A 14795-nucleotide genomic window follows, 5' to 3' on the forward strand; every position below is an offset into this window, starting at 1 on the left:
AACACATTTCAAAACATCTAACAAATGTATTTTATTATTAACTCAAACGCATACATTGTGTGACAAAAAGGCTTGTAATATTACAACTTCTTATAACGTCAATTCTAACTTTTAAACTCAGAATTATACCCTTGTAGTTAACTGGACAACCCCTGCCCCCCTCTCCATGGCCTGATTGTTTCCCCCTTTGTATGACTCAGTATGCCACTGGACATATATAAAGAAGTAAAAAAAGCAATATTAGCAGTCAAAAAATAAAACGAGTGCAACTGCCATGTTAATGCAACGTCCATGTGGAGATAGCTTGGCATTATTATGCTGTTTTTATTTGGTCATCAATTTGCTTTGGTGGAAGTCTTGCGTGTCCGAGACCCAGCATCGCCATTTGAATACATTTCAAGGAGTTTACCGTGGTCTTTGGATAGTCGAGATTCAACGCATACATGAGTCCAAACAGCAGGCAAACAGCCTGAGGAAAGTCTTTCATGTTATTGATTACTATACTTCCCTCCACAACAGCAGCAGATGATGTGGGCTGGAGCTCCATGGTGTCTTGTTCCTCGTCAGGGAGAACAGTCAGCGCTCCAACCGTTAGGGTGGCCGAGACTTCTTCTTTTCTGACATCCTACAACAAAACATTTTCAAAGCATTACAATATGCTGACTTGTAAAACTCACTGAAACTAACTACAGTACCTGGGTGGTTTGTCATTACACACTATTTCAATTCCTTGCGTATATAGAAAATACATAATAAAACAAAAATTTAAAAACTAATTAATAGTCAAGCATTTTAATTTGATAAAGCCTGAACAGTAGTTAATCAAAAGAAATACACAGTGGTTCATATATTGGTCTCAGGCCTCTCTGTGGCAGACAAAATATAATCTGCCAACAGCTTTAGTACACCTCATTACAGTCTCCAAATTTATTTATTTTCTCAAAAGTCTTAAGATACCTCTCCTGATATCTACTTTTCTGATAAAAAAAAATAAAAAAATAATCTTTCAGCTGCTCCCTTCAGGGGTCATCACAGCCAAGGTGTTGAGGGGATCCCTTTTGATGGCTTTAGGATCACTTCTCTGTTGTTTGCAGATGATGTGGTTCTGTTGACTTCATCAGGTCGTGATCTACAGCTTTCGCTGGAGCGGTTCGCAGCTGTGTGACACAGCCGGGATGAGGATCAGTTCCTCCAAATCCGAGGCCATGGTCTTGAGCCGGAAAAGGGTAGAGTGCCCTCTCCGGTTCAGGGAGGAGGTCCTGCCCCAAGTGGAGGAGTTCAAGTATCTTGGGGTCTTGTTCACGAATGAAGGAAAAATGGAGCGTGAGATCAATAGGCAGATAGGTGCAGCGTCTGCAGTGAAGCGGGCGCTGTACTGGTCTGTCGTGGTGAAGAGAGAGCTGAGTCAAAAGGCGAAGATCTCAATTTACCGATTGATCTATGTTCCCACCCTCCTCTATGGTCATGAGCTTTGGGTTGTGACCGAAAGAATGAGATCTCGGATACAAGCGGCTGAAATGAGTTTTCTCCACAGGGTGTCTGGGCTCTCCCTTAGAGATAGGGTGAGAAGCTCGATCATCTAGGAGGGACTCAGAGGAAGAACCAGGACACGCTGGAGGGACTATGTTTCTCAGCTGGCCTAGGAACGCCTCGGGATTCCCCCGGAGGACCTGGACCAAGTGGCTGGGGAGAGGGCAGTCTGGGCCTCCCTACTTGGGCTGCAACCCCAGCGACCCGACCCCGGATAAGCGGAAGAAAATGGATGGATGAATGGATGGATAGTCAGTGTGTTGCCCAGGAGCTGTACAGTTCAATAAAATTTCAGATTTTATATATGGCGTTGCAGTGTGAAATGTTATTCAACTTTATTTTTATTGTACCTACATTATTTTTGTTAGAAACACATTAATCCAAAATATTCCAATTTGTATGTTCTAGATTATAAGTCCAATTTACAAAGCATGTTTTGTAGAATTCTCTTGAGTCGTCGCCAAGTAACAGAGAAAGGCCTTTAAGGACAAGTGTGTGTCGTCTAGTCAGATCGGTTGTCTGACAAAGACAAATAAAAACAATTGGATAACAATTAAAAAAAGGAGATCTACAACAAAGAAACTGGAAATTGACAGTTTAATATTCTCTTAAACTTCCTTTGTTTCAGCTTCAATTTTTCTCTTCTGTTTTTGGAAATTAAAAAAATAAAATAAATGTTTTTTTAAATTATTGGAGACATAGATTGTCTTTTTTATATAAATAAGACAATCATTTGCATTTTAAAGATTTGAGTGTCACAGAAAAATGGCAGCTGTGGCTGAGTGGTTAGAGCAGTCGTCCTCCAATGCAAGGTTCGAATCCACCAGCAGTCACATGTGTCCCTGGGCAAGACACTGAACCCCTTGTAGTGAACTAAGCCTCAGGTCAAAGTCCTGGCCTTGAGGGCCTTCCTGGAACAAGAACTGTATTTCATTGATTTGAGTCCAGAAACACAAGATTAAGTTCATCCAGAGACTTTCTAAGTGTCCTACACTGATCAATTGAAAGAACACTCTCTTTTTCTATTATCATTACTATTTTACAAATGTTTGATAATCAAAGTGTGTTTAGTTCAAACCATTTTTAAATGTTGAAGTGAACTACTCATTTTTAATCAACTGTGAAACTGTATTAGTGATTTTTAATCCTCATGCAAAGTAGAAATCACGTTAAGGTCTGTTACAGAGTAATTATGCATTTTCTGATTTTCTGTCTTTGAATGAGCAAGTGTAAGTTGGTCCAAGGTTGGAGGCAAGAAAACAAGTTGTTAGAACGAACTGTCATGTTTTTATATCCTCTCAGACGTAAATAAGAGGCTGGCACCTGTTTTCCCCCAACTCGCCTAAATATTCCTCTCATCTGTCTTTAAAACATTTTCAATCTGTTCCATAACATTCTTGCTGTTTTTCTGACTTCTAGTGACCTCTTACGTCACAAAAACACACCCCTGTCTGGTCGATTTTGACCAATCAGGAACCTCCCAAATGAACCGGAAATGAACCGGAAATAGAACTCTTTAAATGTCGGTACTTCCTAGTTCAAACTAGTCGGGTGGAGAGCCGTTGGGCTTCAGTCGTTTTGCAGGTTCTCTGCCATCCTACGGAGACGCTGGACCGGTAGCTTAACTGGAGCTCCGTTTCCACTGATTCATCGTCAGAGATGTAATGCGTCGAGTTTACTACCGAGCGTACCGAGGAAAGCTGGGTTCGAATGGAGGGTGCCGTTCTGTTCAACACTTTCACTCACACACACCATCTCCCTCCCTCTAAACTTCATCTTTCCATCTTTAAAATTCTTCTATCCTGCTAGAAATCATTCCAGATATTTTCAGAAATGTCTGTTGTGAAGCTTGAAGTGAGAAAACCATCGCCATATGGTTTCTAATTGTACAGCTTGCTAAATTAGCCATGTTGTTATTTTTCAATTTGCCAAATTAATGTAAATGTGTGATGTGTTAAATTTTGATTCTGAAAATAAATGACCACGTTCATTTTGATGGGTCAAAGGAAATTAACGTCTCACGATACATTTTATTAAATTCAATGCACGACATTATTCAGTCCAGAAAAATGAATGAATCCGTTTAATTTATGAATATATCACAGCATATGTTCATCTACACCCTCATAGCCTCCGATGTGTCCCATCAGTGTATGAATGTGATCTAAAGCTCTGATTAGTCTCTTTAGAATGATTTGTTCAATTAGCTTTGTAGAGATCTAGTATAGAGCTGTATGAATGGGTAAATGAGTCACAGAGTGTTGTTAAGTGCTTTGAGTATCTCGATAAGATAGAAAGGTGCTATATAAGTACAGTCCATTTACCATTTAAAAATATGTGCCAGGCCAGATGTGTTCTACAGGGTAGACTTTTACACATTTGATCTAAGACTGCCAACTTTGTATAAACTGCTGATTAATACACAGAAATCATTTACACTCTGGTATAAAAAATGAGAAAAGAAAAATCGTTTGGAAACCATTTCTTCGCATTTCTGTTCTTTTAAAAATAGGTATTTTGTGAGTCTGATACAATTCATAAAAATGTGCATCAAAACATTTATAATGTAATGTAATGTAAAACCTTTCATGTTAATGTAAAAAAAAATGGAGAGGATGGTTTGTGGTCACATTTTTGGTTTGCTTTAAGAAAAGAAAATACTAACCATCCAGTCCATGTGGTGCATTAGTTCAGTCAGTTTCTCTCCAACAGTTCCTTGTTTTAAAGTGAAGAGTTGGATGAATTGTGGTGTGTACTGGTCCAAAGCCTCAAAGAAATTTTGTTCCAATCCACTCACAATCCTATTAAACTCAGCTAATACCTGAAAAATAGCAATGTAGAGAACAGAACCAGAAGATAGAATTAGTTACATTAAAAACACTGTATACAGACTAGCAAATGTTATTACTTTCAAACTGGAGACATTAAAGTTCTGAACCAAAGGTTAAGCCAAAAAAAAAAAAAAATACAATTCACTATGCATATGTTAGTTTTTATTCTTTTAAAATGTTCGTTCTTTGTGACTTTTTTTTTTTGTTCTTCGTGACTTACAACATGATGCCCGCCATATTACTTGCATGAAATGTAATAGAAGATAAACATTTCATGCTATGCATACAAACACAAATTTTATGCCAAATAAGTTTCTCTTAATATTGTTAAAAATTTAGTAACCTTTGGTCTTTGAAAGTGAAGAGTTTGCAGACCAACAATGGTGTGAACACAGGTAAATAAAAAATAAAAATAAAAATTACCACAGCAAATCAGCAACAACTAACAATAACACAGAAACTAGTGTACAAAAAGAACAAATATGTACTCACCAAATTAATGTACCACGGTAAATAAAAGTTGATGGTGATGAAAATAACTACAAGTTACGAGTCTTGTTCAGGCATGTCCAGACCTGGTCAAATAGCAGGTGCAGAGCCCTATAAAGAGAGAGTTGTGACATTCCCATAGACTCCCATAGAAAGAATGGAATGCGGAAGTCACGTGGGTCATGAAGCGGCAAATAGTTCCAAACAGCAGCGGTTCCAGCATTGAACGTAGTTCATTCTCCGTGTTTTCTCCGGTAAGTTGATGCAAATATGACATTTTTTGCCATTGTGAAGCGTTATCTGACTGCTCTGTACCACAATTTATCAACATTAATACTTCATGTCAACAGTTTTAGTTAATGAAACATGTTAAATTGCTAGTTGTGTTTTAACTGCAGCTGCCCTGCAACATGACGGTTTAAACGGGTCTATTTCTAATTCAACGTTTTAAAATATCTATTACTGCTTAAATTTTGAAAGGTGATCTTTTTGTAATTTATGGTAATTCCAGTTACTGAACTCAACTAGAAAATATTTGGCCTTTTTTTCCTGAGAGATTCGTTCAACCTTTATTTAGACAGGTAAATCCCATTGAGCCTCGAGGACTCATTTACAAGAGAGACCTGATTTCAACAAAGAATGATGACAACATGACAACAAGATTGACGTAATTTAGTTAAAGTTATAGATCATTTGTCAAAGACTGCAGCATAAATTGTGACATTATCATTAAAGAACAACGTGATTGTGGAGATGAGTCAATTTTTTTCATGTTTTCCAGGTAAACCACAGGAGAATGACTTGAGTGAACTGCTGAATGTTGCATTCAAAGTATCACAAAGGTACAAGATCTCATTTTCTGTCTTCCCAAATCAATAACAGCTTAATCAAGATGTTTGAATAAAATTACTTTAACACCATAACCTTCACAAAGTTGGTATTTACTGCAGGACTGTTCATTTACATTAGTTTTATATTATTAGTTTAGCGTTTGGTAATCATGGGTCACGTTGAGATGAGACTCTCTTTCAAGACAGAACAAGAAATAAGAATTATTACCAAGAATATATCAGCATCAATAAACTGTAGGACCGTAACAAAAAAACTTATTAAACTATCACAGGTACATTGAGATGGAGCTGGGAAGTTATTCTTCATGCCAGTTGCCTTCATCTGATCTTTTGTAAAAATATGTCTGAATTTATTTTCCATTGTTAACATTTTTCTTTGCAGGACTGCGTTAATTTTCTTGTCTGTGAGTTTCTTCTATCCTGCTTATGTATTTTTTGTGTTCTAATTGTTCCTCAGGTTTTTCATCTCTGTTCCCTGACTGCCTGTTGATTCATCCTCCTGGTCCTGTTGATCCTGGCTCATCAGATCCTGACATGTCCCTGTTCTCTGAGGACACATTTTCATCTTTCCATCATCTCACTCACCTCATTTCTGTTTCTTCCTCAGTCTCTGAAATTACAACAGCACTGTTAGAATGAAGATTATTGTTCAATAAAAAATATGACATGTCTTATTGTAACACTGTTCGTACCAAAGTTTAAATTAGAACAACATGTGTGATCACTGGTCAGATCACTGGTCAATGGATCAACATGCAGTGGAAGTTCTGCTGTTCTTCTCATTTGGTTCTGGTCAATGAACAAATGGTTGAACCTCCTTCAGTCTCACACTACCTGACTGTGTCTTTGTAAACTGTCCTCTCTCTAAATGTGCCTGTAGAGTGACATTAGTTTATTTTCTTGTACATTTCTTTGACAGTTAAACATCTTGAGCCCTGATTGAAAATGTTTTTGCACAATTAACACTTATTTTGTCATCATTTTACAGTTTCATTTAAATTAACATTTAATAATAACAATTATATTCAGTCTCTCTTGTAAATGAGTCCTCGTGGCTCAATGGGACTAACCTGTTTAAATAAAGGTTGAATTAATAGCTTCTATAGAAATCAAGAATTCATCCAGATGATCTCAGGTAAGCTGGAGCAGATCTGAACTGCTGCATGGAGGACAAGGTGGAGCATTCTCATGCAGAGAACATCAGAAATAGCTTTATAACAGGTGTTACTCTGATCTTTTATTTATCGTGTGTAACGTTATAAAACAGTGACATGGCTATATTGATCATTGTATTGCATATAAAAAAAAATCTAACAAATATGTGTTTGCAGACTCGTTCCCTTCTAAAATTTAATGATAAATGTATCAGCCGCTTCTAAAAATGCCTTGATAAAATATCCTGATGCATGCTCAATAATCCAGGTAGAAAAATCCAAAAAAGTTCAATCTGGTCCTCTGGACATTAAAAAAACAAAAAAAACAAAGCAAAAATATACAGAAACGTTTCGTCTCTCATCCGTAAGATATCCTCAGTCTGAGGTGCTGTATTCAGCTCAGTCTCTTAAATAGCACCTTCTCAGAGTGGATCAACCAGTTTGCTGCTGACAACCAAAACCAGCTGATCACATGCTCAAGAAGGACCATCAGCCTAACAATGGATCATTAGCACCTGATGGCTGTTTACTATTCACAGAGAGCTGAGTGATACTAGCAATCACAGCATTGTAAGCGGGGGACAGTTGAACACGGAGGCCTCCACCCCTGTTTAATGATGGACGATTTCTTTTCACAAAGATGGCCTCCTTTACTTCTCTCTCAAACCATCGTTCCTCTCTGTACAGGATGTGAACATCTTCATCCTTGAAAGAGTGACCGCTGGCCTGGAGATGAGTGTAGACCGCAGAGTCCTGGCCTGATGATGTTGATCTTCTGTGCTGGGCCATCCTTTTGGCCAGTGGCTGTTTAGTTTCCCCGATGTAAGACTGATCACAGCCCTCCTGACACTGAACAGCATACACAATATTACTCTGTTTGTGCCAGGGGACTGGATCTTTGGGATGAACCAGTCTTTGCTGTAATGTATTTTGGGGTTTAAAAGCCACTGGGACATTATGTTTAGAAAATAAACGTCTCAGTTTCTCTGATACTCCCTCAACATACGGAATGACCACTGGTCTGGGTCTGGGTTCCTCCTTTTTACCTGATGGCTGACTGGAGTCCTGTTTGGGTTTCTTCTCTGCTTTCAGTAAGGCCCAGTTAGGATATCCACATTGCTCTAGAGCCTGTTTTGTGTAGGATTTCTCCTTCTGCCTGGCTCCCGAGTTCGTGGGGATGCTGTCTGCTCTGTGATACAGAGTCCTGATGACTCCTAACTTGTGCTCCAAAGGTAGATGGGAGTCAAACTGCAAATACTTTGATAAAATGCATAGTCTGTGAAATAATCAGTAATCAGTTTGTTACTGCTCAATAATTACTGAAAGACGCCAGGTAAAGTAAGAAAAGTCGATTTTTGTGTTATGTTGCGCCAGCAGCCGCTCAAACTGACTGACAGCCATGAGCTGTTTGGAACTATTGACAGCTGCATGAACCACGTGACCGCATATCGGCGAGTTCAAAGAGTGTCGCAACTCTCTCTTTATAGGGTTCTGAGCAGGTGTACCTGAGCGGGAAATGGAGGACCATTGATCTGCGTATGTGCAGAAGCTTCAGGGTTAACCCTTGACAATCCGAAATCCCCACCACTTACAAATACTTAACTTTTTTGTGTGGCCTCAACTTAAATATTTTAACTAATGAAGCAATTTTTATCCAACAGTTCACACAACTTATTTAATATGAGTATAAACAACAAATTGATGAAAATTAAGTTATGTTTGCCTGAAATCTTTGATTAAGCTGAATGTTGCGTTTTTCAGTGTAGCGTTTTGTTTTTCATGGTGAGATGTCAATCTTTGAGGTCTGGCCCCGCCCCTTCAGCATGCTCAGAAACGCACCGTTTAGATAACTTTTTGTCCACCATGCCTTTTGACCAAAATAACCAAGTTTGAAAACGACTGAGCGAAAAATGTGGAGGCTATAAACCGCCAAATAGGTGTGAAAATTGGGTCAGGATTCCAAAATGGCCACTTTCCTGTTTATCGTACAACGTTTGTGCCAGTGCATTTTCTGTGCATCTTGGGGAACTGGGGAAGTGTACCAAATTTTGTGCTTCTATGATAAACTAAGGTTAATCTAGGGTATTTTGAAAACTGCCAGGTGGCGCTAGGGGGTGCTGTGGAGGCTGTTGGCCACTTATCATGGATTCCTGTTCAAGGGGTGGATAATGATCGATCATAGTGATTTTGGTGCAGCTCGGCTCAAATCTGTGGAATTTAGAGCCAAACATATGGTGACATAACATGAAGCACCTGCTTGCACAAAAAAAACATTTCATCACTCAGCCTTCTGTGTGCGTAATTACGTGCTGCGTAATTGCGTGCTCCATGCGCAGGAGCGCACCGGAGAAGATCTCTGAGGAAAAAAAGGCTGAGATAGCAGACCTGCTGCTGCGAATAGGAACAACGGAGGATACGAATTATAACAGTGTAACGATAAACAGAGCAGACCAACAGCTCCTCAGGATGAACCGGTTAATAACAATAAAATCAGCAGTCATGAACTTGTGACTGATAATAAATATCTCACACTGCGACTGCATGCAGGCAGGTGTGAGCTCAAAAGTGAGACTCCATGAAACAAATAATCATTCTGTCAGAACCTTGAGAACAGAATGGGTCATGGAGAAAGTAGAAACATCACGTAGATAAAAAACAAATACTTGAACATGGCGATGACCAGGCAGCCTCCATACAAATATCCTCCATTGTCATCCCTCCATGCAGAGCCATGGAGGATGAAAACCCTCTGGTGGAATCCAACATTTTTTTAGTCAGGTCATCTGGACAGTTTCTTTTTTTTGTGCTAAAATGTTTCGCCTTCGATCCGGAAGCCTTCCGGAACGAAGGCGAAATGCTTCAGCACAAAAAAAAAAGAAATTGTCCAGATGACCTGACAAAAAAATGGTTGGATTTTATTACTTGGATTATTGAGCATGGACTTTGTTGTTTTCAACCAGTTTGACAAGACTGTCAACAAGGAAGAGGGCCGGCAATGGAGGAGGGGCGTACCAAAGAGACTATTTAATCACAAGCAGAACTGGTTTGTTCCACTTTGGAGTAAGCTGTTGGAGGAAGAATCAGTTTTGTTGTGTGTTTCCTTGACTGATGAAGCCTTCCAGATCCAAGGCGAAATGTTTCAGCACAAAAAAAGAAACTGTCCACTGAGCGGTCTGGTTGCTGACGTGGGAAGATCCGAGGTGGCTGAGCATCCGCTCGGCCACTCGTCTTCCATCACTATACTCTCCAGGAGGGAAGGGGCAGCTCCGCATTGCCTTTCTCGGAGGAATCATTCGTTTCACTGCGTGACTCTGCGTCAAAGAAGGCGGTGGCGTCGTCCCGCGCATAACCTCCCACCACAGAAAAAAAAAAAAACACTCAGCGGAGCTGCTGCCAACAACGCCTTTTTCGAGGGAATCATCCGATTCACCTCGAGAGAAAAAAAAACACGTTAGAAAAGGTGGTAGTGTCATCCAGCGAGTAGCGGCCCTCCGCAGAAAAACATTCAGCGGGGCTGCTGCTAACATTGCCTTTTTGAGGAAATCATTTGATTACCACAAGGAAAAAACACGTTAGAAAAGGCAGAGGCGTCATCCAGTGGGTAGTGGCGCTCCACGGAAAAACATTCAGCGGGGCTGCTGCTAACATCGCCTTATTCGAGGAAATCATTTGATTACTGCGGGGGGAAAAAACGTTAGAAATGGCGATGGTGTCATCCAGCGAGTAGCAGCCCGCCATGGAAAAGCACTCCTCGGCGCTTACCTTGAACAAGGCTGCTCGTCTGCTTCTCCTCAGGGAGGAAGAGCACTGGGACAGCAGGAGGTTGGCGTGGCGGAGACCCAGGCATCCTTAACAAAGGTGGTGCAGGTCAAAGCTGGACAACTTTTCCTTCTTTGTTCTTCTGACAGTGCTAGCTAGCTGGCTGAAGAAAAAATGGGAGCCGATTACCCGGTCTCATCGTAATTTATACGGACCGGGGGTAAGGCCCACACAGCGGGTGGGCATGGACTAAAGTTTTCAGTGCTGCGCTGAACGCCTAGGGATAAACCCACTAGCGACAGTCTTAAAGGGCGAAGCCTATACAAAATAGAACGTACGGAATCGCTAAAGCGACTAGGATAATAAATATAAACAGGATCACAATGGTGTGAATGCCTAGGAAAACAATGGTGTAAGTGCCTATAAAGGCATTCACACCATTGTTTATAAGTAATGTTAGTAAAGATAATTTCTAAAAAAAAAAAAAAATGCCCATTTCAGAACTTCCTAAACACAACCAATTCTGGGACAGAGATTTTGACTTTATTTAATGTCAAAAGTGAGGGATGTATTTCCCTTACTGCAAGATGTGCTTTTACAAGTGTTGTTCAGATGACAAGCATGCACAGGTACAGAGGTAAATTGCAGCCTTTGACAATACTCTTGACTTTATCCTCGTGTTTCAAGGCAAGGCAACATTTTACGCATTACAACAGGTAAATCTAACAAGTCTGAGTCAGGTCCTCTAGATGGATTATTCTTGTTGAAAATGTTTCGTCTTTTATCCAAAACACTTTTTCAGTCTGTGGAGCTGCAACAAACTCAGTCTTATAAATAGCACCTTCTCATAGTGGATCAACCAGTTTGTTGGAGGCATTCAAAACTTGATGATCACATGATAAAGAAGGACCATCAGCCTAATAATTGTTAGGCCTGTTGTTGTTTGTTTGCAGTTTTTTTGTTTTTTTTTTTAAATAAGGGGCAGATATGAGATTTCCTTGTTCTTTCTGCACCCTTTTCAGTCAATGTTTTTTTTTTTTTTTTTTAAATGAATGAATAAATTAATATAAAATAAAATAAAATTAAAATTTGATTGTTAGAACCCTGATGTGCACTTGCTATTCACAGAGGGCAGGGTGATACTAGCAATAACAGCATTGTAAGAGGGGGACAGTTGAACATGGAGGCCTCCACGCCTGTTTAATGATAGTTTCTTTTCACAAAGATTGCCTCCTTTACCCCTCTCTCAAACCATCGTTCCTCTCTATCAAGGATGTGAACATCTTCATCCCTGAACGAGTGACTGCTGGCCTGGAGATGAGTGTAGACCACAGAGTCCTGGCCTGATGTTGTTGCTCTTCTGTGCTGGGCCATCCTTTTGGCTAGTGGCTGTTTAGTTTCTCAGATGTAAGACTGATCACAGCCCTCCTGACACTGAACAGCATACACAATATTACTATGTGATGGGGGACTGGATCTTTGGGATGAACCAGTCTTTGCCGTAATGTATTTTGGGGTTTAAAAGCCACTGGGATGTTGTGTTTAGAATATAAACGTCTCAGTTTCTCTGATACTCCCGCAACATACGGAATGACCACTGGTCTGGGTTCTTCCTTTACACCTGATGGCTGAATTTTGGGTTTCTTCTCTGCTTTCAGGAAGGCCCAGTTAGGATATCCACATTGCTCTAGAGCCTGTCTTGTGTGAGATTTCTACTTCTGCCTGGCTCCTGAGTTAGTGGGGATGCTGTCTGCTTTGTGGTACAGAGTCCTGATGACTCTGATGAAACGTTTCAACAAAGAATCCGCCCAGAGTTCCTGACTCAACCTTGTTAGATTAATCTATGTGGATTATTAAGCATTCATCAGGACTTTTATTATTAACATAGTTTACAATAGTTTGATAATCTACAGGGTTTGCATGTTTATATTCTACAAAATCTCAATTTACGTTTTCATTTTTCATTTCATTAATAACTATTTCTTTTGTACTTGTACCGGTCCAATTAATGTTTAAAATTGTGTTTGGTATGAGAGTTTTAAAGTATGTGATTTCAGATCTCTTTCTGCCCTTTTATTTACAGATATGTTTGTTTGTCTCCAACCATTGAAGTGCACATGTTTCTTCTTTTAATCTTGGATTAAGAGCATTATCCCACCACTTAACTCTGACATATATATAATGTATTTAAATGCAGATGACACTGTATTGTACACAGGACATCTTTTCATATTTTGGAAAAAAATATTTTATACATAAAAATCTGTACTTTCACTCCAGATTTTTTGGTTATCTTAGATGCTTTAAAGATAAAGTGAAGAAACTCATTCAGCCACATGAAATGTGAGAAATGTTTGAACAGCAAGAAGAACAGCACGCTCACGAACGAAAAGTAGAAAGTACTTCTTCATTAAAGAAAAAAAAATGTTTTCAGTTTCACATGTAATTTTGTCTGTGTGTGTGTCTTCAGAGTTCATTCTAGACTCATCACTCTGTACGGAGAGGAAGTAGACGAGGCTGAGATGACTCCCTCCTGCAACTGCTTCTGAGAACAGGGGCCTTTTGCTCTTGTGGGAGCAAGACGTATCACCATGGCAACCCGACTCATCAGTCTGCCCCTTGGGATTTTATAGAAAAAAAGTAGTGAAATAAAGCTGTGTTGCATTTTTAATACAGCTGTAACTCTGAAAATACATGGTTTAGGATTAGTTGTAGTAATTTTATTTTAAAATTATTGTTTACATGACCCATGCATTAATGATCTGCTATTTTTAATGATCTGATTCTGTGCAGACAGACCATATTTCTCTGTTTGTTTGAGTTCAGATCGTTTTTTTCGAGATATACTTTTTTAAAGATACAACATTTTTAAGTGTTTTCTCTGATTTTGCTAATGTTATGTAGTTATCACAAGCAGACGGAGAACATTATTTGAGTGTAAACATACACATTTTATGTACATTTCATAAATATGTTTTCCTAACATTAAACAAAAAATAAACAGCTTTTTCATTTAAAAACTTTTAATTTGATAGAAATGTATTCATAGAACTAGTGAAACTTTCCAGTGAAAAACATGTGTTCATAAAAACTATGGAAGCCATTATGTCTCATAAATCAAATTAAAATGGATTAATAGAATTGCTTTTTCATTTCAAAGTCAAGCTGCATTTTTTGACTCATAAATAAAATTAAAAATGAATAATCCAAACTGCATTTTCATTTTCTTCTTCAAGACTGCTCATTGTGTAAATGAATTAAATTGATAAATAAAATAACGGTTAACATTTAATTTTCAAAATATGTCCCAGTAAAAAGTGACCAAAATTCATTTTGAAATGTCAAATTTGAAAATTAAAATGGAATGGCATAAATGCTTTTTCATTTCAAAGTTGAGCTGCATTTTTTGACTTATAAATAAAATAAAAAATAAATCATTTTCTTCTTCAAGACTGCTCATTGTGTAAATGAATTAAAATGATAAATAAAACGTTTATTTAATTTTCAAAATATGTCCCAGTAAAAAGTTACCAAAATTCATTTTGAAATGTCAAATTTGAAAATTGAAATGAAAAAGCATTTCTGCTATTTCATTTTAAAGTCAAGCTGCATTTTTTGACTCATAAATAAAATTAAAAATAAATAATTTTCATTTTCTTCTTCAAGACTGCTCATTGTGTAACACAACTAGAGGAAACTGAGAACACAACTGCTTTTTCGTTTTCATGCTCCACCCCTGAAAAAATTGTTCCAAAAATCAATCTGAATTGGCAGTTCCAAGCGGCGCAGGAGAGTGACATCATTGCTGCCTCACACCGCCCAGTCTTAGGCATCTTTTACGTTCAGGGGTGATGATCATAGATATAAACTCTAGATACAGCATTGACCGCTATCGCCTATTGGCACTGACGAGCTGTAGGGCCATATTGGAACAGTCGACTGCTCCACTCAGTGTAAACTGTTTCTCAGGAGCAATGAAGTATTTGCGTGTTTAATCAGTCACAGCTGAATACTAAACTCATTCTCACAATTTTTTCCTCTTTAAATCTTAGGTGTACAGCCATTAAAGTTGAACATGTGGTTCAGTGTATTTAAGTATTCATGGTGAGGTTAACATTAACACTAATAAAATATTCTTATGAGAAGTTTTGCAAAACCCACAATCACTGATACATTTTATT

The 14795-nt window shown here is 38.6% G+C and overlaps 1 protein-coding gene across 1 annotated transcript in view; it reads left to right on the plus strand.

Annotated features, from left to right (window-relative positions):
- Nucleotides 1–13163, plus strand: part of cerkl (ceramide kinase-like) — a 388098-nt gene extending 374935 nt beyond the window's left edge. Inside the window, 1 exon segment of the mRNA XM_037687069.1 lies at nt 13085–13163. Coding sequence (XP_037542997.1) covers nt 13085–13163 — 79 coding nt within the window.
- The last annotated feature ends 1632 nt before the right edge of the window (nt 13164–14795 follow it).

Source organism: Nematolebias whitei, chromosome 13 (genome assembly GCF_014905685.2).
Source record: "Nematolebias whitei isolate Nwh7 chromosome 13, NemWhi1, whole genome shotgun sequence".
Classification (NCBI taxonomy): domain Eukaryota; kingdom Metazoa; phylum Chordata; class Actinopteri; order Cyprinodontiformes; family Rivulidae; genus Nematolebias; species Nematolebias whitei.